At 47.9% G+C, this 27,085-nt stretch overlaps 1 protein-coding gene across 1 annotated transcript in view; it reads left to right on the top strand.

The window, feature by feature from the left end:
* Window positions 1-27,085, top strand: part of zcchc24 (zinc finger, CCHC domain containing 24) — a 243,474-nt gene that overhangs the window by 173,063 nt on the left and 43,326 nt on the right. Inside the window, exon 3 of the mRNA XM_072491530.1 lies at window positions 13,079-13,243. Coding sequence (XP_072347631.1) covers window positions 13,079-13,243 — 165 coding nt within the window. The remainder of the gene's footprint in view (window positions 1-13,078; window positions 13,244-27,085) is intronic.

The following is a 27,085-nucleotide window of genomic DNA, read 5'->3' as shown; positions in this document are numbered from 1 at the left end:
CCATTTACCAGCTGATAGCAGAGATGTGGCTATGGAAATATTATTTTCACTCAGGGAAGCCACGTATATAGGTGGGTAGGTAGATGAAAAACACTTTAAACTGAAATTAAAATTGTCCCACCTCCCACTTGTGGTTCTGCACCTTTTGCCAATAGTTCAGTGGTATTTTCACAGATAACCTTTGAACTTCCTAAAATAGCAGAGTGAAGTAACTTCAAAGACGGAGGGATAATTCGAACCAGGCCCGGCCTCAAGAATCTGCGCGGAATATTTTTTTTGAAAAGCAATTTAATTTGGCTGTTGGCTCTCCAAGTCACCAGCCCGGCCTGAATTTTGGAGTTAGTACTCCAGTCAGTGAATCTAGGTGTTCAGTCTGCGTGGTACTGGAGTCGCCTTCCTGCCTGGAAAAATACAGAGTTTATGAACTCCGCCAAGACTCACAGTCAAAAAGGATCAGGTTAATTTTGTTACCTCCATCTGCTTTTCTGTGCCAGTCACGCAATCCAGAAGATTTTAAAACATCAAGCTCAGAGTCCAGTCATATGTGTTTAAGATCTCTGCCTTAAGCCAATGAATAATCAATTTCTATCTTTTCTTTTTTCTCAATAAATTTGGAGTATCCAATTCATTTTTTCCGAATAAGGGGCAATTTAGCGTGGCCATTCCACCTACCCTGCACATCTTTGGGTTGTGGGGGTGAGACCCACGCAAACATGGGGAGAATGTGCAAACTCCACACGGACAGTGACCCAGGGCCAGGATCGATCCCGGGTCCTCGGCACCGTGAGGCAACAGTGCTAACCACTGCGCCACCGTGCTGCCCTTCTATCTTTTCCTTTTTGGCAGTGAATGCTTGAGGAATCTTTGTCATCTTGTCTTTTTTTTAGTAGAAATTCAATCACAATTCCATTTTCAGCTTAGCGGCTCATAATAATTTTGTCTGTAAGCTTCAGAGCTCATGACTTCAAGTCACACTCTCAGACTTGAACATGTACAGCTGTCTGGTGCATCAGTGTTCTACTGAGAGAGTGCCGCACTGCCAAAAGTGCTATGTTTCAGCTGGAACTGAGCCGCCCGCTATTTGTTCAGGTGGCCCTTTCCCGATGAGGAGCAGCGAAATATCTTGGTGTCCTGTCCAATATTCGTCTCTCAACCAATAATATCTCAACCAATCTATAATCAGGTCTCTCCTTGCCGCTTGTGGGATCTTACCATTTGCGAGTGAGCAACAGTGACCACATTTCAAAAGTAATTAATTAGCTGCAAAGTGCTTTAGATATCCCAATGTTCTGAAAGACATTTTATAATTATATATATATAATGTGTATATTCTTCACGGCAGAGGTCCATAGTATCCATACAGTACCGAAGGAGGCTATTCTGCCCATCAAGTCTGCACCGACCCTCTGAAAGAGGACCCTGTCTAGGCCCATTCCCCCGCCCTATGCCCGTAACCCCAGGCCCCACCTAACCTACACATCTTTGGACACTAAGGGGCAATTTAGCATGGCCAATCCACCTACCCTGCATATCTTTGGTCATTAATACCTCATGGACGTGCTCCAGGCAGGTTTTCCACAACCTTTTGATGCCAATCTCACATAACTCCATCCAGCATTCCCGCTGAGAATTGGGATGCGGGGTCGGGTGCGATTGGAGGGATGACCCAGGTGAAATGCCGAAACCAAGCGCCTGGATTCACCAGAATCCAAAATGCCCGTCGAGCTATATCGCCAAGCTGCCACCGCAGGCTTATGACAAGACCTTCAGCAATGGGGAAGTCCCTATGTGAGCCGCCTTTCTTTTCTTTTTGCAGTGATCACTTTTCTCTTCATTATTGTTTAATATTCTCTGGCAGGGAACATACATGTCATCTGGCTCAACTCTGATTTGTTTTTAACGCTCTTGGTTTTTGTTAAACAGATACTCTGAGAACAAACCTCACCAGTTGACCCACAAGCTGTTAATTTTGCCAAAATTCTGATTATTTGACAGGACAGCCATTTTAGTCACAAAACCCCTCACCGCTACTTACGTTGATAACTTCAAAGCGTGCTGCCTTTATCAAGATGTGTTTGGCAAAGTTTCTTCATTCATATAAATTGCAATTAAAGTGCTGGTCACGATTGCATAGCTCTCATCCCACCCCGTAGACCTTTTCAAAGACTTCAAAGAAAGTTTTCCAAAGACTTTCGGGTCATAAGAAATAATAAAAGGAATAGCAATCTGAAATATTCCTTCAACAGCACTACCAGCTGATAGTGACGGCTCTTGTTGATAAATGGGTGGTTGAAACGTTGAATGATTGTTTCGGAGGTGATTGTTTCACAGGTGATGTTAGCTTACGTTTGCTGATAGTCCACTGACCAGTTTGTTTTCAGTACAGGCAGTATGCATTTTACATTAGATAGTTGAACTATCAATTCTTGCTGCCCAGAGTGAGTTTTTTATTCGTACTTGGGACGTGGGCGTCGCAGGCTGTGCCAGCATTTATTCCCCATCCCTAATTACCCTTGAGGGGGCAGATGAAAGTCGACCACATTGCTGTGGGTCTGGAGTCACATGTAGGCCAGACCGGGTAAGGACGGCAGATTTCCTTCCCTAAAGGGACATTAGTGAACCAGATGGGATTTTACGATTTTTATTGAATTCAAATTACACCATCTGCTGCGGTGGGATTCGAACCCAGGTCCCCAGTGCATTACCCTGGGTTTCTGGTTTACTAGCCCAGTGACAATACCACTACGCCACCACCTCTGTGTATATGCAGATTGGAGACAAACACACAGTCATCCCCGAGTAGTTAAATATTAATTGCGTGGGTGGCAGTGTACTCGCTGACTAAACCCTTTGCATTTTCACGAGGGTAGCTTTCAAAAATGCCCTAGAGTTCCGGGGAACCACACTGACTGTTTTCTACACCCAGTCCTGGTGTTGCATTGCAGATACATCCCAGGCCACAGCAAGGGAGCCGATTCCGTCCTCCCTGAATAGTCAGAAAAGCAGCCAGAGGCAGGGCATGACCTTTCAACGGGAGCCTAGAGCCGACAAGCTTCCGCCCCCTGACTACACATGCAGCCACCACTCGTACGGCTTTAGTAATTTGGAATCCCTCCATGACCTCACCCCTCCCTATCTCCCTAATCTACTTCCTAAAACCCACCTCTTTGACCAGGCTGATGTTCACCTGAGGTAATATCTGATGCGCAATCAATTACTCTCGAGACAAGGTGATTCATAACTGAAGGCTTTAATCTGCTAGAACTCTTCCCCAGCAACTTCGATACAGAAAGTGAAGGCTGCTGGGACGGCACCGGTTCTTATACTCTGCCTCTCAGGGCGGAGCTATGTACATCAGCCAATGGTAGACACCTGGGTCTAACCAATGGTCATCCACCTCTCAGGTACCGCAATACCTGGTATTACCACATTCACCCCCTGTTAAAAAAGAGCCCGGCGGGGTGATGGCCAGCGTTAATAGTCGCCTTTCGCATGGTATGACCAGGTATGGAGGTGCCGTGATGTCGAGGGTATTAACAAGGTGTTCATAGTGCAGCAATCAGTCGATCGGGTGGCCTGGTCATCCTTTTGGAGCGTCTGGGCTTCGGCGGTGAGTCTGAAGGGGGTCCCGGCGGTTGCGACTCCGGGAGCGTGATGTCGTCCTCCCAGACAGCTTCGTCACCCCTAGGCGGCGCTGTTGGGGCAAAAGGTGGACAGGGGGGGAAGGCGCCTGTAGGGGCGTCGGTGTGTGTTCGGGCCTAGGCAGGAGCGGCGGGAGTACTGACCCTCCAGTTAGGTGCTGTGGGGAGGGTGGGGGTGGGGGCAATGGTGCGGGTGCGCGTGGGGTTCCGGCGGGCGCCAGTCCCAAAGGGAGACCGTGTCTTGGCGGCTGTCAGGGAACGCTACGTAGGCATACTGGGGGTTGGCGTGCAGCAGGTGGACCCTTAAGACCAACGGGTCCGATTGTGCGCCCTCACATGTTTCCGAAGCAGGATGGGTCCAGGTGTCGCTAGCCAGGTTGGGAGCGAGGTCCCGGAGAAGGACTTCCGTGTCAGGGTGAACAAAGCTTTCCGTGCTCCCAGAGTCAATCAGGCACGACGTCTCGTGGCCGTTGATGGAGATCGTTGTTGTAGCTTTCGCAGGCGTCCGGGGCCGACTCTGGTCCAGAGGGGTGTCCGTGGGGATGTCAGCGGCTGTGTCGAGGTAGCCCTTAAAGCACGCCAGCCAATGTTTGAAAATAGCAGCAGAGTTGTCCGCGTGGGGGCTGAGCTGAAGGCACTCCGGTTTGATACGGAGATCCATCCTTTCAATTGAAGTTGTAGCAGATTACATTGATGCGCAATCAATTACTCTCAAGACAAGGTGATTCATAACTGAAGGCTTTGCAGATGGCACTGGAAATCCAGCCCAAGGAGGGTGTCTGCGCAGAGGTGCGGCAGGACGTACAGGCGGAAATTGTGGAATTCCCTGCCTTGGACAGTGAGGTTCGCTAGGCAGAACCCCTTTATCTCCACCGAGTGTATCCCGAAGGCCAGGGAGATCCTCTGAGTTATGGGATGGGTGACAAGAGAACAGCGCCTTACCGTGTCGGGGTGGACAAAGCTTTCCGTGCTCCCAGAGTCAATCAGGCACGACGTCTCGTGGCCGTTGATGGAGATCGTCGTTGTAGCTTTCACAAGCGTCTGGGGCTGACTCTGGTCCAGAGTCACCGAGGCCAGCTGAAGTAATGGAGAGTTCTGGTCGGGCAGCATGTAGTCGGCTGTGCTGGGGGCCTGGGGCCCCATCCAAGATGGTGTCACCCATGGGTCGCACATGGTGTCCGGGGATGAAGAAGATGGCGGCGGCGAGGGACAAAATGGCGGCACCCACCCGTCCAGCGTGGTATCTGGGGGGCAAAATGGCCACCCCCGCAGGTCGCACGTGGCCTTAGGATAGGGGGGTGGCGGTGAGCGCTGGGCGGTCGGGGCCTGAAAGGGGGGTTGCCGATAGTCGCTGGAGACCGCAGCCACGGCGCGTGCCTGGCAGACCCCCACATAGTGGCCCTTCTTGCCGCACCCTTTGCAGGTGGCGGTGCGGTCCGGATAGCGCGGGCGGGGATGATTCCCCTGCCCGCAGAAGAAACAGCGGTGTCCGGCGGCGTTAGCGGGCAGTCTCGCCGCGCAGGCTTGCGGGGTCAGGGCAAAGGTCTGAGGGGCTGCCGCTACGGGGTGCCACGCAGCCCAGGGGGCCGCCGCGCGATCGGGACAGTGCGTTTTTATAGGCAACGTCCATGGACCCTGCCAGGGCCCGTGCCTCTGTAAGTCCCAGAGTGTCCATTTCTAGGAGCCTTCGGCGGATATCGAGGGAGGTCATACCTGCCACGAAAGCAGCCCTGATCAAAAGTTCCGTGTGCTCGTTCCCCGAAACAGTTTCGGCCCAGCACCAGCAGTGCCCGGTAGAAGTCTTCGAACGTTTCCTCGGGGCTTTGCCTCCTAGTCGCCAGCAGGTGACGAGCGTAGACCTGGTTCACAGGGCGGATATAATGTCCTTCTAGCAGCTCGATCGCGGCAGCATAATTCGCCGCCTCCTCGATAAGAGGGTAGATCCCAGGGCTGACCCATGAGCGTAGGAGATGCATCTTTTGTCCTTCCGTGGGTGTGTCGGCGGCCGTGTCGAGGTAGCCCTTAAAGCACGCCAGCCAATGTTTGAAAATAGCAGCAGAGTTGTCCGCGTGGGGGCTGAGCTGAAGGCACTCCGGTTTGATACGGAGATCCATCCTTTCAACTGAAGTTGTGGCAGATTAAATCGATGCGCAATCAATTACTCTCAAGACAAGGTGATTCATAACTGAAGGCTTTAATCTGCTAGAACTCTTCCCCAGCAACTTCAATACAGAAAGTGAAGGCTGCTGGGACGGCACCGGTTCTTATACTCCGCCTCTCAGGGCGGAGCTATGTACATCAGCCAATGGTAGACTCCTGGGTCTAACCAATGGGCATCCACCTCTCAGGTACCGCAATACCTGGTATTACCACAATATCTCCCATGTCAAATGTTTTTAGAATGATCCTGTGAAGTGCTTTGAGATATTGTACAACATTAAAGGCACCACATAGAGACAGATTATTGCTGGAGAGTATTTATGTTGATACAATACTGTACAGGGGGACTGCAAACTGCATTTGCCACATTGTGGTTCAGTTGCAGTGATAGGTCAATCAGAGTAATTATTGTTTCAGTTGCTATGGCAACGAGAACATCGGACATCTAAATAATCAACTGGTGAGATACCCGAGAAGCCGGGGAAATGTGTTTTCTGGACTTTGTCAGAAATTGCAACAGGCAAGGCGAATCCGGCATTTTATTGTTGAGAGGGAACTGGACTGTGTAAGCTGACTGTACCAGAATTGGGGGTCATAAGGGTGAGCTTGCCAAATTCATCACATGGGCTCCGTGAATACAAAATCGGCAGATTCGCGATCACACGGTCCGGGAGCTGGTGCCAATCTCAGGGGGCATAACGAGCACCTGTAGAAACAGGGCATTGCCAAGGCCACGGGTATCCACTACGTCACAAAAACCTCAATGAGAGGAGGGGTAGACTTATAAAAAATGGGCTAACGTTCCTGGTGGCTCAACTGGTTAACATCTGTGAGCACCCCTGGAATCTGTTGAGATAGGGATTCTTTGAAAATGTCAAAACTGAGAGAGTTTTGTTAGGCAATGGGTGTGGTAATATGGGTTCTCTACGCCGCAGTGGTGGTGGCTCAGTGGTGAGATCTTGAGGCTTGTGTGTTTAAACATAAGCACCTTTCTGTGTAGGCTTTAACTATTTACAGTTCCAAGCATGATGAATCATGGTGTTGCCCTCATCTTGCAGGCTGGCTGCTTACGGAGTGTTCCTCTACACTGTTCTCTGACCATGTGACTACATATATCCCATTCTGTGGGTAGTGCTGCTCTGCAGTCCCACGTTAACCCATGCTCTGCCAAGCACCTTACATTATAATGCATGGCGGCACTTATCACAATGGGATTAAGGGTTAAGGTGGGCAGATGGAGTTAATGTACAGACGTACAGATCAGCCATCATCTAACTGGACAGCAGAACAGACTCAATGGCCGATGCCTTTCCCTATGCGCCTAGGTTAATGGGAAGCGGAACCAAGATGGATTGCCAAATCTCCCCCACATTAATCTCTGGCCGGTGCTGAACTCACGATCACAGGAAGGCCGCATTTGGTCCCAGAAATCCTGAGTTCAAGAGGAACAACAAAGCTGGGCCGAAGTTCCCCCTCCTTGATTGCAACTCAGGAATATCTGCTGGCTGCAAGTGTCGGCTAAGGCTCCGCAGAACTAAAATAAAAAGCCCACTGTCACCCACTGTGAGGGGTCCTCCGCCCAGCCGCCGCCCCTAATAGGAGAAAACGCCTTTTGAGTCAGCGAGGTGGGGGGTTTGGAGGAGGTGGGGTGGGTATGTATTTGAAAAACATATGCAAATCTGTAGATTTTACAAGCACTGAAAAGTTTTGTCGATGCCTTTTGTTCAAAATGCTGTGTGCTTCTGAACTGAAATTAGTCAGCAAATTCCATCCTCAAGAGATCCATGCCCTGAAGAACGTGAAACGCTGACTGACCACATCTTCAGCTTGCTCAAACAATCAGACTTTGTGATGCTGAACTTGTAAAAGGAAGAAAGGAATTCGGTCTGATCTGTAATCAAACCAAGTGCTCATTTCGAGAATGTAGAGCAATTATGCCTTGCAGAAACTGAATGATGCGTGGTACCAGCTCCAACTGCTTCCTGCGACAGAAGAGCAGGGGGAATTGGAGCAGGACCAGGCCACACTGCCGCTCACACCCGCTCCATCATTCAGTAAGATCATCGTTCAGGAAGGGCAGCGCGGTAGCACAGCGGTTAGCACTGTTGCTTCACAGCGCCAGGGTCCCAGGTTCGATTCCCGGCTTGGGCCACTGTCTGTGCGGAGTCTGCACGTTCTCCCCGTGTCTGCGTGGGTTTCCTCCGGGTGCTCCGGTTTCATCCCACAAGTCCTGAAAGACATGCTGTTAGGTGAATGGGACATTCTGAATTCTCCCTCCGTGTACCCGAACAGGCGCCGGAGTGTGGCGACTAGGGGATTTTCACAGTAACTTCATTGCAGTTTTAATGTAAGGTTACTTGTGACAATGATAAAGATGATTATTATTATTAAATCATGATTGACCTTCCTCGTCAAATCCATTTTCCCTTCCCCAAGCCCATCCTCATATCCTTTCATGCACTTTCAAACATCGATCAATCTCTGCATGCAATCTACTCAGCGATGGAGTACGCACAGCCCTCTGGGCTAGAGAACTCCCAAAGTGAAGAGATCTCCCCAGCGTTCAGTCCAAAATCACCAACCCCTTCTCCTGAGAATGGGATCCTTGATCTGAACTCTCCAGCCAGGGGGAACGACCTCTCTGCCCCTACCCTGTCAAGTCCTCTCAGGATTACGTCCAGGTTAATGCAACCTCCTCTCATTCTGCTAAACCCCAGACAGTACAGGCCCATTTCATTCAAAGTCTCCTCATAGAACAAACCCCATTGTCCTCGTAATCCACCTCGTGAATCTTTGTTGCACCCGCTCACAAACAAGAATATCCTTCCTTGTGTCATTAGACCAAAACCGTACACAGTCCTCCAGCTGTGGTCTTATCCAATTCCTACATAACTGCAACAAGAATTCCTGACTTTGTTCCACCGCCGACCAGCCCTTGCAATAAATGCTAGTCCTCCATCTGCCTTCCTAATTTTCTGCTGGACCTGCATGTCCATTTTCTGTGGTTTGTGTCAACACAAATCCTCTGAACACTTAAGCTGACCAGTAATATGGGTGATCGCGTAACGTGTAATATGTTTAAAAATCTTTTATCTGTACAATCTTCCGCCGACAAAACCTAAATAGCTGTTGTTGCATTTTTAATGCCCGCATCTCCATAAATAATGGAAACTGCCATTAGTGCAGCACTGAGGGAGTGCTGAACTGACGGTGGTGGCATTTTTGAGATGAGATATTAAATCAAAGTTCCTCCTCTTTGAAGAAAAGCGGGTGGGTATTCTCCAGTGTCCTGACCTAAATGTCTCTTTTCATAGAATTTACAGTGCAGAAGGAGGCCATTCGGCCCATCGAGTCTGCACCAGCCCTTTTAAAGAGCACCCCACTTAAGCCCACACCTCCACCCTATCCCCATAACCCCACATTTGGACACTAAGGGCAATTTAGCACGGCCAATCCACCTCACCTGCATATCTTTGGACTGTAGGAGGGAACCCTGCAGACATGGGGAGAACGTGCAGACTCCGCACAGGCAGTGACCCAAGCCGGGAATCAAACCTGGGACCCTGGAGCTGTGAAGCAACAATGCTACCGTGCCACCATTTAATAAATTTAGAGTACCCAAGTCTTTTTTTCCCATTTAAGGGGCAATTTAGCGTGGCCAATCCACCTAGCCTTGCACATCTTTGTGTTGTGGAGGCGAAACCCACGCAAACACAGGGAGAATGTACAAATTCCACACGGACAGTGACCCAGGGCTGGGCTCAAACCTGGTACCTCAGTGCCGTGAGGCAGCAGTGCTAACCACTGCACAGCCATGCCGCCCCCTTTAACCAGCATTTCTAGAAAGGATTTTCTGGTTATTTGCTTCATTGCTGTTTGTGTGAGCTTGCTGTGCACAAATTGGCCGCCTACATTACAACAGCGACTACACTCCAAAAATACTTCACTGGCTGTACAGTGCTTGCTGTGTGAACGCAATGTTAACTTGCACTGCTGCCTAACAGGGGGAGCCATTCACATTTTCTGTGGTTGGGATAGTAACTCTAAAAATGTGCCCTAAACAGAAGGGAAATAATATTGGGCAGTTTGGAAATGTCACATGCAAACAGCCCCATGTTCTCTAAAAATAATTGTTTCAAATTAGCTGTGATGTGATAGGCATCGGCTATTATGAGTGTCATGAAATCCCGGCAAGGGAAGGGTTGTAGACGACATGTCCACAACAAGGAGGCATGAATAACTATCCCGTTCAGATGGCCTTTAGAGGAGAGTTTATGGTAGACGGTATAAATTGCAACACCAACATTTTTGACTTCCATCCAAAGTGACTGCCAATATTCGCTTGTTCTTGTTAAATGTAAAGAATAGGCAAGCTTATCGCCTGCAACCAACGATGAGATAGTTGACTGGTTAATCTGTTTGCACTGGGATTGGTTGAGACGGGAATACGGAGCAGTCCTGCTGGGAGGACACCCTGCACTACTCTGCTTTGCGCTAATATATTTTTTTTATATCTTCAGAAACAATTTAGGTGTGGCGTTTGGTTAAACATTTAATCCAAGCACAACTTGGTACGACACTCCCTCTACACTCCACCAAAGCATCCGTTTATCTGTTCAAGTGCTGGGGTGGGGCGTCATGGCGTGAAGTAGATAATTCATTGTACTCCGTCGCTTTATTTTAAGATCCCGCAATTCTTTTATATTTCTCCTTACATTACTCAGTGTCATAATATGTTCTGAATTCTTCCTCGGTGTTGCCGAACAGGCCGCGGAATGTGGCGACGAGGGTATTTTCACAGTGACTTCATTGCAGTGTTAATGGAAGCCTACTTGTGACACTAATAAAGATTATTATTATGTTTCATAAGGCTCCGGAAGCACCTTGGGTCATTTTGTCTAACAGGCATATAATAATAATCTTAATTAGTGTCACAAGTAGGCTTACATTAACACTGCAATGAAGTAACTGTGAAAAGCCCCTAGTCGCCACATTCCGGCACCTGTTCGGGTACACCGAGGGAGAATTCAGAGTGTCCACTTCAGCTAACAAGCACGTCTTTTGGGACTTTTGGGAGGAAAACGGAGCACCCGGAGGAAACCCACGCAGCCACGGGGAGAACGTGCAGACTCGACACAGACAGTGACCCAAGCCGGGAATCAAACGCAGGACCCTGGTGCTGTGAAGCAACAGTGCTAACCACTGTGCTACCATTATATAAATACCCTTGAAGAAAAGAATGACTTGCATTCATAGAGCACCCTTCACAACCTTGGGGCATTTCAAAATGCTCTGCAGCCAATGAATTTCTACCTCTGAAGTGAAGCGTCTGCTGTGATGTGTTGGGTGTTCTGGATCACAAACAGGTGACCAACACTGGAAGTGGTGCAACTCTATTTGATTATAAGGTTAACTATATTAACATACTTGAACTCTGGGTAAATGCAATACCAACTTTAACTGTTGACCCTTGCCTAGTCCTAACCAGGTGATGCACTCAGCACATGGTGAATGTCTGTGTTGCAGGCTGTGAGCTCTGTGCTCCGAGCTGGCTGCTACTAGAATGAGCGGGAACTCTCCTGTCCCCTGTCTTTATAGTGCGTGTGCTCTCACTGGTGATTGGCTGCGGTGTTGTGTATGCTGATTGGTCCCACTGTGTGTCCATCAGTGTGTGTGTGTGTCTGCACCATAATATACTGGTGTATATTATGACATGCTGTACCTGTGCAAACTATTTTACAATTCCCTCTTGTTGTACTGTACAGGGCCTCCTATTCCTTCACTATTTGCAGGCATTGTAATAACTGTCTTAGGATCCACACTCAAATGATGCAGAGCGAGGTCAGCAGCGTGGGTTCAATCCCCGCATCAGCTGAGGTCATTAATGAAGGCTCCGCCTTCTCAACCTTGCCCCTCGCCTGAGGTGTGGTGACCCTCAGGTTAAATCACCACCAGTCAGCTCTCCCTCCTCAAAGGGGAAATAGTCATCTGGGACTATGGCGACTTTACTTACTTACTAGAATCTATTTTATATTTTTTTAAGTGTTACGCAACCCAAAGATGTGCAGGGTAGGTGGATTGGCCATGCTAAATTGACCCTTAATTGGAAAAAAAGAATTGGGCACCTTTTTTTTAAGTGTTATGAGCCGATCTCCGGCACGTTGCTCACTGTAAATTGGAAGGTTGCCACTGCTTTATAATAGCCCGTAGCAGACAATGTATTATTCTGCTGCTGAGGTAAAGTCCCAGGCCTTGCACTTGGTGTTCGGGAGACATAACCTGCAGTTGAGTAGATGCCAACTGCTTTTCACAGGAAAGTTGGATTGTCGGTTGGTGGTTGCTTAGGTATTCCTGACTCCCATCCACTTGGACAGAGGACGTGTTACCAATGTCAGAAGAAACAATTGAGATCCTGTGGATGGGCTAACTATCTGTTCACTTGCGATTTATGCACTTTCCTGGTATTTGGACAAGTTTGATACAGACTTTGAATATGTGACACTTTCATGTCTGAACATATTAGTTGGGAACCATTTCTTTGTTTGATTTTTTTCCTCATGTGGCATGTTGCAAATAAATCTTTATATTAAAAAAAAATCATCAGGCTGACCATTAATAAAGTTCTTTTTTTTAAATGTATTTATTTATTTATTTTTTAAATTAGAAGCACACTGAAGTTGTTCGCTTATCCACATGCTTTAATCATCAAAGAGCACTATTTAAAAGACTGAAAAATCCTACAATGCAAAATGACAGTTTTGTGAAGTAGTATAAATGGGAGAGATGGATTTAAAATATTTCATATCTTTTTACAGTACATGTGGGATACTGCAGCATTAAAGACTGAATCAGGCACCTTTGACAACTGCACTATTTTACAGAAATGAGACATGCCCTTATACCAAGTAAATGAAGAACGGAGTTCAGTTCAAGCATAACGAACATCACTAAAAACAATTTTACAATCAGTGCGAATAAATTCACATAATTCCACAACACAAAGAACTATTAGAATGTCAGACAAGAACACACACACACAACAGAGAAACACGACAGAGACACACTACACAGAGACACACTACACACACACACACCACCTGCTTCTCTGGTCTGATCACTAATCATTCATTATTATTAATAAAGTTCTACTTGGTGATTTAAATGGAAACTGGGGAGGGGAAATACTGTGAAACACATTCGCTTTCATGTGTTACAGAGTCCTAGCCTGGCAGACATTGCCTTTTTAACATATACGTTTGTGTCTGTTTATTTGGCAGGCGCGCCCCAAAGGAGAAGGCCTGACTCCTTACCAGGGGAAAAAACGCTGCTTCGGTGAATACAAGTGTCCCAAGTGTAAAAGGAAATGGATGAGCGGCAACTCCTGGGCCAACATGGGCCAAGAATGCATCAAGTGCCACATCAATGTTTACCCCCACAAGCAGGTACCGCCCGTCTCCGCGTACAGCTCTTCATTGCCATTAGAGAGCGGGAAAACAGTTGGCAGATTCCTTGGCATCCCTCACAGGGCGTTAACACTGGTTGGGCTCGTGAAGTCCCTTCCCCTGCTTGCTCAGATTTTCTTCGCAGTCGAGGGGGCACAATCTGCAGGAGAGTAGTTTTGAGAAAGTTACAGATAGGCGAGTTGTTGCAGCCCAACAGGCATAGGAATTAAAACAAAAAGAAAGAACTTGCATTTGAATAGCACCCGTCACAACCTCAGAATGTCCCAGAGTGCTTTGCAGCCAGTCAAGTACTTTGAGGCGTAGTCACTGTGACAACTTCAGCAATGTGACAGCTAATCGTAACTCCTAACTGCAACAATGAGACAACCGATCGTATTTTTAATGATGTTAATTGAGGAACGAAAATGAGCCCGGACACTGATCTGCTGGCTTCAAATAATGCCGAGGGATCTTTTATTTCTACCAGAGAGGGTTGGTGGTTCCTCAGTTTAATGTCCCATTTGAAAGATGGCACTTCTGACAGGGCAGCACCCCCTCAGACCTGCACTGGGGTGTTGGTCTAGAGGAACAAAGAGAACAAAGGAAAGTACAGCACAGGAACAGGCCCTTCGGCCCTCCAAGCCTGTGCTGACCATGATGCCCAAACTAAAAAAAAACCTCTAAAAGAACAAAGAAAAGCATGCTCAAATCTCTGTCGGGTCTTGAATGGACAACCTCCTGACGCGGAGGCCAAAGTGATGCTCACAGCTGACAGCTGACGTAGAAGGGTGCAGATAGTGTGGAAAAAGTTTAAAAGATTTTTCAAAGGAATGGGAGATCAAGGGGTACCGCCGTTGCCACCATTGCTACTCCTGACTGTTCCAATGCCGTTCCAGCTGCTGTACAATCTTCAAAATGCTGGGTCCTAGACTCGCCAGGTCAGGCATGTCCTCGTGCGCGAGGGAGAAAGAAATTAAATTAAATGAAAATCACTTATTATCACAAGTAGGCTTCAAATGAAGTTACTGTGAAAAGCCCCTAGGCGCCACATTCCGGTGCCTGTTCGGGGAGGCTGGTATGGGAATTGAACCCGCGCTGCTGGCCTGCCTTGGTCTGCTTTAAAAGCCAGCGATTAAGCCCTGTGCTAAACCAGCCCCGTGGTACAAAGATACATGGAAAGTGGCGAGAAACTCTAGTTAATCTGGCCCAGGTTCCGGAATGCATTGGCAGAGATCTGAGACCAGGTGACTGACCATCTCAGTTGCAGATGATGTGAGGCAGAGTGAGATGCCGAGGAAGCAACTATCTTTCACAACAAAAACCAGTAAACCCCCTCAGACCAAAGCAACAGTCGGGTTCACTGTCCGATCCTGACAACGTATTAATAAGTCAAGCAAAGCCCAAGTGCCCATTCACAAGCCGGGCACTTATGTAACTGTTTCAGGGTGGGTTTTCAATCAGATACTTCTTGATAACACATTTAATAAGTGTGAGAGACACATGATGGTACAGAAATATATGGCAAATTTTAAAATCTAATTATCCACTACACACAGCATCCAAACATAATCTGCAAGGGATTTTATTTGTTGTTAATTATCCTCGAAGCATCACATCACATGGCAAGAAATTGAGTCTGGGGAGAAAATTTCCAAGAGGTTTATAACAAACATGCTGCTATACTCAACCTTATAATGAGATTGTCCTCGTGTACACATGGGGATCTTGACTGTGAAGTTATTTTGAAAAACAGCAACTCTTTAACATAGTTAAAATATTCACAGATGTGAATATAAAGAGACATTACAAGTGGCCACTGGTTTGGTTATATAAGTAGTTTTTAAGGATCATTTTATTAGAGGAGAGAGTTGGAGGGGCTGAGGGTGTGAATTTCAGAACTTGGGACTTGAACAGGAACTAATTTTCCGTGGTTGAAGAATCAAATATTTTGACGATGTTGAATCTTCCTCGCAAACTTTACATCTGGAAATAGCGGGATGGATTTTCCGCATCTTCACTTGCGATGTCACAGATTACCCATTAACAAAACTGTCAAAGTGTTGTCCGCAATCATTTATTCACTGATTTCAACGGGAGGAACATTCTGGGGGCAGTGCCCAGCCGGTATTCTTTTAGGTCCTTGCAGTGGACGAGACACCTCACGGATGAGGACTTGAAATATCTACTCCAGCAAAGTAATCGTCAAGATTTTCGACGTTGCCTCAGTTTGAGGGAGGCAGACCAGGACAGGTTTTGTTTTTAAATATCTTTATTCTCCTCCTTTTTCACATTTTCTTCAAAGTTTACACCCACTAACAATCAACGGTAACAAATACAACGTCAATCCCCTCATCAACAACAACAATCCCATCCTCCCACCAACCCCCAAACAACAACCCATATGTTAACACAAACATCAAATAAAGAAGGACTCTGAAATCGCCCATAGTCACCATACACAGTTCCTCCCCCCCGGCCCCAATGTTCGATGTGATCCAATTCTCGAAAGTGCATAATGAATAACGTCCATGAATTGTAGAACCCCATCCTTCCCCTCAGTTCAAATTTGACCTTCACAAGAGTCAAGAATTCCAGCAGGTCCCCCCGCCACGCCAGGGCACAGACTCTCCACCCCTTCAGGATCCACCTTCGGGCGATCAACGAGGCGAAGGCTACAACATCTGTCTCCACGCCCGTTTCCAACCCCGGCTGGTCCGACACCCCGTATATGGCCTCCCGAGGGCCCGGGTCCAGTTTCACGTGCACCATTTTAGAGATTATCCTAAAAACCTCCTTCCAGTAATCGTCCAGCTTTGGACAGGACCAAAACATATGAACGTGGTTTGAAGGCCTCAAGCGACTCAATCTAAACTGCCAGTCTGAAATTAACCCGGCCACTTCGCTTCAACACAAATCAAACTCTATTCGACAGAAAGTTGGGATCACGCACAGAATTTCCTTTCCTTTATTTCCTGAGCCTCCGTGTTGCAGAAGATCAGCGGTTTTCCTGATCGATGCGTGATTATTTCTAGATGTCCCATAATGTGCCCCAGATGGTGGGGTGGGAGTGGGCCGAGGGAGCGATACCCCTCTCTGCGTGTGGGATATCAAAAGAAAACTTTGAACACGGACCTTCCCAAGTTGGTGTCTCCTATTTCCAGTCTCCCCCACGCGGGCTAACATCCTTTCAACATCCATCCTGTCAAGTCCCCTCAGGATGTTGTGTCTCAATGCGATCACCTCTCATTCTTCTAAAGTCCAATCGCTACAGGCCCAGCCTGTATTCCTTACCTCATGAGACAACCCGCCCACAATCCCAGGAATCAGTCGAATGTACTTTCTCTGAACTGCTTCTAACACATTTCTGTCCTTTCTTAAATAAAGAAACCCACATCTGTCCAGATGTGGTCTCGTCAACAGCTGCAGTAAGACATCCTTACTTTTATATTCCATTCCCCTTGCCATGAACACCATTTGCCACCTGAATCACTTGCTGTACCTGTTTGCTAACTTTGTGACTCATAGAATTACTACATTTCAGAAGGAGTCCATTCGGCCCATCGAATCTGCACCACCCCTCTGAAAGAACACCCTAACCTGGCTTCTGCCCCATCCCTGGAACCCCCCGTAACCTCGCTTGACCCTCACAACCCCTGGACACTAAGGGACAACTTATCATGGCCAATCCACCTAACCACATCTTTGGACTGTGGAAGGAAACCCACGCAGATATGGGGAGAAAGTGCAGACTCCACACAGACAGTGACCCAAGTCGGGAATCGAACCTGGGACCCTGGAGCTGTGAAGTAATAGTGCTACCCACTGTGCACCACTTGTGAGAATTGAACCTGGGTCTCTGGGGCTGTGAGGAAGCAGTGCTAACTACTGTGCCACCGTGCCACCAATAAATCCAGAAAAGGAAGAGGAAATCACACAGACTATAAAGTATTTTTTTTCAATAAATTTAGAGTACCCAATTATTTTGTTCCAATTAAGGGGCAATTTAGCGTGCCAATCCACCTGCCCAGCACATCTTTGGGTTGTGGGGGCGAAACCCACACAGACACGGGGACAAAGTGCAAACTCCACACGGACAGTGACCCAGGGTCGGGATCGAACCCGGGTCCTCAGTGCCATAGGCAGCAGTGTTAACCACTGTGCCACGTGCCGCCCCGCTTTAGTATAATTGAGTCTTGTTTCCTGAAAGACTGCTGCTATTCCGTACCAGGGCTATTCTGAGTTTCAGGAAATATTTTGTCCACATCTTGGGCGAAATTCTCCCCCAACGGCGGGATGTCCGCCGACTGGCGCCAAAGCCGGCGCCAATCAGATGGGCATCGCGCCGGCCCAAAGGTGCGGAAGGCTCCGCATCTTTGGTGGCCTAGCCCCAACATTGAGGGGCTAGGCCGACGCCGGAGGGATTTCCGCCCCGCCAGCTGGCGGAAATGGCGTTTGTTTCCCCGCCAGCTGGCGCGGAAATGCGGCGCATGCGCGGGAGCGTCAGCGGCCGCTGTCAGTTTCCCAGCGCATGCGCGGGAGCGTCAGCGGCCGCTGTCAGTTTCCCGCGCATGCGCAGTGGGGAGTGTCTCTTCCGCCTCCGCCATGGTGGAGGCCATAGCGGAGGCGGAAGGGAAAGAGTGCCCCCACGGCACAGGCCCGCCCGCGGATCGGTGGGCCCCGATCGCGGGCCAGGCCACTGTGGGGGCACCCCCCGGGGTCAGATCGCCCCGCGCCCCCACCCCCCAGGACCCCGGAGCCCGCCCACGCCGCCTGGTCCCGCCGGTAAATACCAGGTTTGATTTACGTCGGCGGGACAGGCAATTCCTGGGCGGGACTTCGGCCCATCCGGGCCGGAGAATCCAGCGGGGGGTCCCGCCAACCGGCGCGGCCGGATTCCCGCCCCCGCCCAATCTCCGGGAGCGGAGACTTCGGCGGGGGCGGGGGCGGGATTCACGGCGGCCAACGGCCATTCTCCGACCCGGCGGGGGGTCGGAGAATGACGCCCCTTGTCTGCAGGCAGCGGTTTTCCACTTTTTCCACCGTGTAACAACAAAATCAATAACACAGCCGATGGCACTTTGGTACAACAACCTGACCTGCGTTTATATGGCACCTCTAAAGCCATAAAGTGCACCGTGGTGTTTCACAGGAGCTTTTCCCAGCAAAATCTAACACCGATTCACATGGGATATTAGCAATGAGACAGGTGACCAAAGGCTGGGTCAGACAGGTAGCTTTTAAGGAACAAATCGAAAGGGGAGAGAGTGAGGTTCAGGGAGGGAATTGTAAGAGAACAAAAAATTGCTGCCATGTAATAAAGTTGGTGTAAAATGTTGGTTATGTCTTCACACGTAGCAAGAAACCCAACGATACCTGGGGAGACTTTGTATGGCAGGAGGATGGGCGTGGGGAGTAATTTGGGGAGGGAAATGATTGCGGTGTTGAGGTTTGTGAGGAATTGCAGCGAAGGCTGGAGTTTTAGGTAGAGAATTTCAGAATATATTCAGATGATGTGTGGAGGTTCTATCAACCCATAACGGGACAAAAGAAAAGATGCAGATGAGGCAAATAAAGGGTGCATCCTGGTTGCAAAATGGCAGAGGTAAGGACATGGAATGCCACGGGGTGAGAAAAGGAGTTTAAAAAGTCACACAGTGGGGCGGAGAGACATTGGAAGTGTTAATGGGCAGAAGTACAGGCCAGGGTTCAAAGTACACGGGTGAGCAAATTAACACTCCGTGTCAAAGGCCGCCTGTAAAAAAGCAAAGGGGGCGAAATATCCCAGGAAATCGCCCCTCCCTGTACAATATTACTTTACATTATGGTTCCTCCGTGGTCTGGGTATGAACAACAGCAGGCTCAGGTATTCCTGGAAGTGGGAAAAGTTGGAACAGCTAGCAAATGTGTGTGGAACAGGCTGTGTGCTGTCTTATCTATCTAAAGAAGGAAACCCTGAAAAAAGCCTCAGCATCAATACTGAGTAACATTCCTGTTACTCCGAATAGTGGAGTTAGTGAGAATGTAAACAGTGCCCCTGGAAATGAGAAATAATGCTTGAAACTCAAAGTGGACAGATCAGAAATGTTGGGCGGCAGTAAACCATCTTGGTGATGAGCTAGGTGTAGAATTTTAAGCTTGGCTCCAGATGATGCTGAATAGTCAGATCGCAGACTTTCAGCTTTCCCCGGAGTGTGCGGGAGGACCGAAGGGATCAGCGAGGTCTGTGGCAGGAGCTGAACGCGATGCTTTGCGTCTTTCCAGTGTTACACTGGAGGGAATGCTAGCTGTTTCCCAAAATTGGACAAGGGAAAGAATCTGGGGGCCACCATCACCAGGATCACTGGGTATTCAAGATTGCTTGAAATGTGACAAAGGCTGCACTGTGGAAACCTGCGGACAAACAATCAAACCTTTATCTTGGGTCTGGACACAACAGATCTTGCTGACAAGAACCCGCAATGTTCCATGTAGCACAGAGCCAATTGTAAGCAATGGATAAGTGTCTGTATATTGGGAATGAAACAATTAACAATAGATTGAGAAATAACAACAACTTGCATTTAGATTGTGCCTTTAACATTGTAGAACATCACTGAATGCTTCATAGGAACATTATCAAGCAAAGCTGGACTCCGAGTCACATAAGGAGACACTACAGCAGATAACCAGTACCTTGGTCAAAGAGGTAGGTCTTGAGGAATGTCCCAAAGGTGGAGAGAGAGGTAGAGAGACAAATAAACTTAAGGGAGGTAATTATAGAGGTTGGGTCCTAGGCAGCGGTATGGCCACCAATGGTGAGGCAATGAAGACGATGGATATACAAGACGACAGAATTGGAGGAACACAGATGTCTTGGAGGGGTGTGGGGCTGGAGGAGATTACAGAGGCAGAGAGGGGCAAGGACATGGAGGGATGAACAAAATTGCACTTGGTCAGCAGGAGAAATGGTTAAGGCCTATTTTCCTGGCAGTGGGCTAATCCCACCCGCACGGGTTACTTGTCACCAGGAAATCTGACGGGATACAGTTTATCTGGGATGCCTTCATTAAGTGTTCTTCAGACCAGCCTTTTCGGCTGATCCCGTGTGTTCTTAGACAAATGCACCAGAGGCATCCGTTAAGGATGGAATTGTGCTTTGTGGCCTGTTCGGAGTCTAAAGGAAAGTTCCATGTGTGGTGGATCTCTGAAAGGCATAGACACACTTTGCAATACTCCTTTTAATTTTCACTTTACCCGTACCTTTGACCACCCCCTTCATCCTTTTTTTCATTCCCTATTTGTCCTTTTTGAATTTAATGTTATTTTTAGAGTTTGATTTGTTTTGGAGCGTGTGTGGAACGTTGGTATTGAACGGGATGGAATATCTGCAAAAATCACATGAAAATCGCCTCTTTCTTGAAGCACTTTGCAAAGCTTCAGCAGCACGGGAGATCTATAAAGGGGCTCTTGTGTGTGACTCTTCATGGAGGCTCTGGGAATAAGGAGACATCTTAGAGAAACCTTGCCACATCTCCAAGGCAATTTGAATAAATGGCGAGGTTGATCTCAAAGCATCCCAAGAATAAGGTGAGACGAGTGCAGAGGAGATCAGAAGCCACCAGAGTGACGTTGAGGAGACACACTGGGCCAAATGGCTCCTCTCCTAAATAATTCCAGGAGGAGAAAGCAACCATTTTCACAGACCCTGGTTCATGTGCTAGACGAGGGCCATTGGCAATTAACTTGGTAGTATCTGGGGCAGCCTAGTTGGGGAGATGTAGCAGGATATGTCCAGCAACATGCATCATTACGACCATAAGTTGAATCAATCAATATTTCCTTTTGTCCATGTTCAGGGAGGATGCATTTAACTTCAAATCCTGCTGCAGGTTAGCTTGTAAATTTTGTACTTACGGTCCTCCAATTTTAAGCTGGCCGGTTAGTTTAAATAATCTGATTGCTTTAAAAACATCATCCTTGTTAACTCTACAACCTCCCTAAGATCTCTGTACGTCCTCCATTTCTACAGCCTCCCTAAGATCTCTGTACATCTCCAATTCTGCCTCGAGTATTTCCGATTTGCATTGCTATACTATAGGCAGCCCTTCAACAGTCTTCAACTGCCAAGGCATAAAGGTCTGGAATTGCCTCCTCTATACCGCTCCATCTCTCTCTCTCTACCTTTAATGTGGTCCTTAAAACCTATCTGTTTGACCAAGTATGGCGGCAAATGGGCAGCACGGTAGCACAGTGGTTAGCACTGTCGCTTCACAGCTCCAGGGTCCCAGGTTCGATTCCCCACTTGGGTCGCTGTCTGTGCGGAGTCTGCTCGTTCTCCCCGTGTGTGCGTGGGTTTCCTCCGGGTGCTCCAGTTTCCTCCCACAGTCCAAAGATGTGCAGGTTAGGCGGATTGGCCATGCTAAATTGCCCTTAGTGTCCAATGGGGTTGGGTAGGGTTGCTGGGTTACGGGTATGGGGTGGAGTTCTGGGCTTAAATGGGGGTGCTTTTTCCAAGGGCTGGTGCAGGCGCGATGGGCCGAATGGCCTCCTTCTGCACTGTAAATTCTATGTAACTGGTTAGCACTGTTGCTTCACAGCACCAGGTTCGATTCCCGGCTTGGGTGACTGTCTGTGCGGAGTCTGCACATTTAGTGCCTGCATGGGTTTCCTCCAGGTGCCCCGGTTTCCTGTCACAAGTCCCAAAAGACGTGCTTGTTAGGAGAATTGGACATTCTGAATTCTCCCTCTGTGTACCTGAACAGGCGCCGGAGTGCGGCGACTAGGGGCTTTTCACAGTGACTTCATTGCAGTGTTAATGTGACAATAGTAAAGATTATTATTAGTTAGTAATTTGTCCTTATATGTCCTCATGTGGCTCAGTGTCAAGTATTGTATGATGATGTGCAGCGCTTTGCGACAATTCATTGTGTTTGAAGAGCAAGTGTTGTCGTTTAGCCATTCCTCTCCGCAGCCTGCCTTCTTTCCCAGTCCGTTTCCTGCAAGTGGCACTGGAACCTAGGAACTGCAACAGGCCATTCAGTCCCCCGGAGTCCGTTCTGACCTGCAGTTGGATGCTGGCTGATTTTACACATTAACTCCCTTGATCTGCCTTTTTCCCAGTTTGCAGAAGCAAAGAGCTAGTCCCCTCCCCCTCTGTGTGACAGAACGTCAACCCAATCCTTCATTGGCCTCCCTGGTATCTGCAAAATGCTGAGTCTTTGTTTCCCCCCTCTTTTTGGAGTTGGAGATGTTTTCAGACTGATATAAACTCAGCGGTCTGTTTCCCTTGGAAACATGGAGTGCCTCTTCAGGCAAGGGTTAGGGAATAGTGGAATTCCAGGGGCCCTGTTCCTGCCTCCCATCAAAAGAAAAATACAACCTCAGTAAGAGACTGCAGTGAGCCAGTGTTATATAGATCAGCAGTGAGGTAGTCAGTTCTGTGAACTCCACTCAAACAGAAACTGGCCGTGTAAGTTTGAGTATGTTGCTGTACTTTTAAAACTATCGATGCATCGCATTCACATTTGGCAGGCATTACCGGCATAAACACTTGATGCATCAGCTGTCACAGGCTGCAAAAAAACACCTCATGACACCACTCACAGACTGTTCCTAAGTTCAAGCAATGAAGGCAATTAAGGAAAAAAACACAAACAGCTTAAGCGACTGGCAAGTTTAACAATCTAACCTTTCATTTCAACTTAATTTAGTTTAATTGGGGCAATGGAATGACTTCCAGCATTCATGTGGGTTTGGCACATCGAGGGTCACAGGACTGTTGTACCCCATGGTCCCCTCGTACAGCACATTACTGATCTCATTGGGGAGACAATGATCTCATAGAGGCACCTGGCTAAACACTCTGGCTGTGGGTGAGAGATGTCACTTCAAACATGAGACAGTGAAAATTAGGCAAGTCTCCATCTTTGGGGCCCAGTGCCAGCATTGAGAGCCCCTAGGTCAGGTGTTTGCGAGGCACAGATTGATGTCAGCACTGTCAACAGTGAGGCTGATTCTGCATCTCGGACGAATCTCATGCAGAATCAGCATGATTATGTTCCCTTTCCTTCGCCAGCCACCCTCCCATGTGATTGTGCCAGCTTTCCTTGGCACGCATCTGCCGTGAGTCTGGTGCCTGCCCATGCTCGGTTCATGTAGAAAGCCTACAGCCTCTACCCAAAGATAGGGAGAGCTTTTCCATACCATCACCCAGGTTCTGTTGGGGCAAGGACAACTTAGGAATGCCATGCAGTTCTTTGAGACCCGCACCTGCAAAGGTAGAGTACACTGTAGCACTGTTGTAGCAGACAATTGTCGAAGCTGGATAAGTGAGACAAAACCCCAGAATTGTAGCCACGTAACAAAGTGGGTAAAATGTCCACAATAGCATCCGAAACAGCCTGAACGGCATCCATTGGTTGCTGACTAGCCTCTCGTTTGAGAAAATCTAATCCTTTCAGGTCAGCACAATGGGGTTGGGAAAAGTGCTATTGTAATTTGTAAGCTCCCCAGTAATTTTACTTTTTGGACATGACTAGGAGGTCACAATTGCTCACAGTTCTTAAGCCATGATTGAATGTCAGTCAAATTGGGGATTGCGGGGCTTACTGGTCGCTAAATGATCATTGACATGGATTTGCAGCAATTGCCAATCTGGGCTGCTAATGCCTTATTCCATTTTGGAAGGACTCCAGGCTCCACCACGTGACTTTTGCCAAGAGCAAATCCAACCGGAAGCATAGTGGACTGGCTTAAATTAATTATTGAGCCATTGAAGTATAGGGCATAAGTGCGATGTGTCTTGGGGTGTAAGGATTTATGGGTCACCGTGTTGTAAGTTTGTTTTTTCAGCTGTGCCTTCAGGAGTAGCCTCCATCTTCCACAGGGAGGAAAGGGCAAAGATCAAGGCTTCAGGTTCAATCTCCCAGCAGGAAAAACCAGTAAAACTTCGGAAATGACTGGGTTCGGGTCTGAACAGGAGTTCCATTTTAAGGTTTACAATATCAGTTCAGACTAGCACTCATTGTTTCACTCATCTTTCCCTCATCAAGCAGAGTAACAATGGCAGAGCCTGTGCGTTTGTCACTTGTTTTCGCCCCTTTTTACAGTCACCCTGGCGGATTACCCTGCGGCAGCTGAAGCGAGACAATGAAATACTCTTTGCCTTCGGCGGGAGTGGAACATCCTGCCAGTAGGCGGGGCCAGAAAATTCCAACCCTTGTCAGGACTTTGATGTCTGCTTCATTGGGACTTATCAGCACAGACACATACACACGCGCACAGTCACATACGTGCACACACACTCAGATTCTCACATTCATACACACAGGCACACATGGAAACATGTATGCATGCATGTGCATGTGCATGCAGGGAACACATGTACACATGCATGGACATATATGCACAGACATTCAGGTGCACATGCATGGGCACACAGGTACGAACGCATAGGCACACAGGTATGCATGCATGGACACACATGCATGCATTCCCTGACACATGTACACATGCATACACGTGCAGGTGCACACGTGCACACACGCCTGTACTCAAGCCACGAAACGGTCAAACAACTGGAGTTATATAAGCTGAAGACAGCAAAGGAAATCAAAGATACTGGGGAAACATAGAGCGTGTACGGGTAGCTGAGAGGGTGGGAGGTATGCTGGAGGATTGAGATACAGGAAAATCTGGCAAATTAGAACAAGCTCCAGAGATCCAGGAGCCGAAGGAAAGTAAACGTTCCACCAATGGCGTACACTGCTATCCAAGTGGTGCAGTGGTATTGTCACTGGACTAGTATTCCAGAGACCCAGGGCAATGTTCCAGGTTCGAATCCCACCATGGCAGATGATAACATTTGAATTGAAACCATTGTCGATTGTTGTAAAAATCCACCCGGTTCACTAATAGGTAAGGAAATCTGCCGTACTTACCTGGTCTGGCCTAAATGTGACCCCAGATCCACAGCATTGTGGTTGACTCTTAAATCCCCCTCATGGGGAATTAGGGATATGTAATAAATTCTGGCTGAGGTCAGCAATGCCCACATTCCATGAAATAATTTTTTAAAATTCCAGCATGATGTTCCAAACGGGGATGTCGGGCTAACCTCAAATACCAACCTATCACTTACTGCCCATTGCCCAGCCCCTGCCTTCCACTCTCTGGAAAAATCTGGCTCACCATCCCACACTGCTAGTACTTCCCTTAAGAGAGACAATGTCTGCTACAATTGTGATGTGAAGTTATTGAATTTGATACTAAGGTCGGTGGGGAGGGGGTGGGGCTGGACAGCCCACTTCACCTCAGAGAGACACATTGCTCTTCCTCCAGATTCCTTTAAGCTTTGTTGAAATCTTGCAGCAAATCAAAGCCCAGAGCTCGGAAGGAGAGTGAGACTGAGAATCAATATGAGCAGAAGTCCTCAGGTCACCCTTCTGCTCGGAGCAAAAGTGTTCCGCAACCTAGTCACCTAATCTAGTTTAGATTCCACGGTGTTAAGGATGTCACACTATGAGCAGCAAATACGATGGTATAGACCAGACTGGTGGAAGTTCAGGTAAATTGTTGTCTCACCTGGAAGGGGCAATTGGGGAAGTTCAGGTCAATTGTTGTCTCACCTGGAAGGGGCAATTGGGGCAGTTCAGGTAAATTGTTGTCTCACCTGGAAGGGGCAATTGGGGAAGTTCAGGCAAATTGTTGTCTCACCTGGAAGGGGCAATTGGAGAAGTTCAGGTAAATTGTTGTCTCACCTGAAAGGGGCACTTGGGGCTCTGGGCAAGTGTGTAAGAAAAGGGGAGGTGCTGCCTTTTCCTGAGCTTGCTTCGGCAAGGACGAGTAGGTGGTAGGAGGTGGTGGGAGATCTGGGGAACTATGTGAGGAAGATCTGTGGGTGAGACGAGGCCAGCGATGGTCCGGGAAATTATGGCCTGGCGTTCCATCATGGGTTGTGGTTCAGGGGCGGTGAGAGGGATAGCCACACAGGTCACTGTTTGGCCTCGGCCAAGGTAGTACTTCCATTAAACAACATCAACCTCATTGCCAGTGCTGGATCTGAGGTAACAGAGGGAGATGAATGCCAAGGGTGGAGAAACACCCAACCTCATTCCGTGAGTTCTCAATAAAGTGGTTGAGAGGGGAAGACTAGCTGGATTGGGGAGACTGATTCAGGGGGAATGGTCAGACATTTGAAAGGTGGATTACCATTGAGTCAACACAAATAGACATGGAAGTGAAGGTTTCAGAATAAGACGTCAATATCATGGAAGCTGCTGAGATGTAAATACAAGATGCTGTTGATCATATTAGGTCAGTTAATTTTGGATTCACAGCTTCTATGTTTAAAAATCAGGTGCAAGTGGTTTTATCAGTCTGCAGGTACTAATTAGTGCAAACTCTACCCAAGTTGAGTTGTGGGACTGTTTTGATGTAACCTATTGCAAAAGATTTTTTAAAAATCATTCCTTTTGCACCAAGAAGAAATGTTTTTTTTTTCTTTGGACTAAAATGTTCATTTCCCTCTCAGCAAAAACCATTAATAATTTAAATTTGCCTTGGACTTCTTCCTAAGGAAAGATATTCACTGCATGAACATCCATGATACTGGAATTTGGGCAAAGGTTCTCCCTGATCCCATTGGTAATTGAGCAGAAACTGTGGAATAGCAACTTTCACATAACAGGATTCATTATTCAGCCATGCATTCCAGGGAAGATATTTCCGTTTCCCAAGTCTGCTTTGGCCACTGTGTTCCAAGGTGTAAATGATCCTCTCCACAGAGGAAGGTTTTCTCTGTTAAAAGTAAAGTCGCCATAGTCCCAGATGACCAGTAGCTGCTTTCCCCCTTTGAGGGGGAGA

Source organism: Scyliorhinus torazame, chromosome 28, assembly GCF_047496885.1.
Source record: "Scyliorhinus torazame isolate Kashiwa2021f chromosome 28, sScyTor2.1, whole genome shotgun sequence".
Lineage (NCBI taxonomy): Eukaryota > Metazoa > Chordata > Chondrichthyes > Carcharhiniformes > Scyliorhinidae > Scyliorhinus > Scyliorhinus torazame.
Note: the sequence above shows the minus strand (reverse complement) of the source record. Positions and strands in the feature narration are given on the sequence as shown.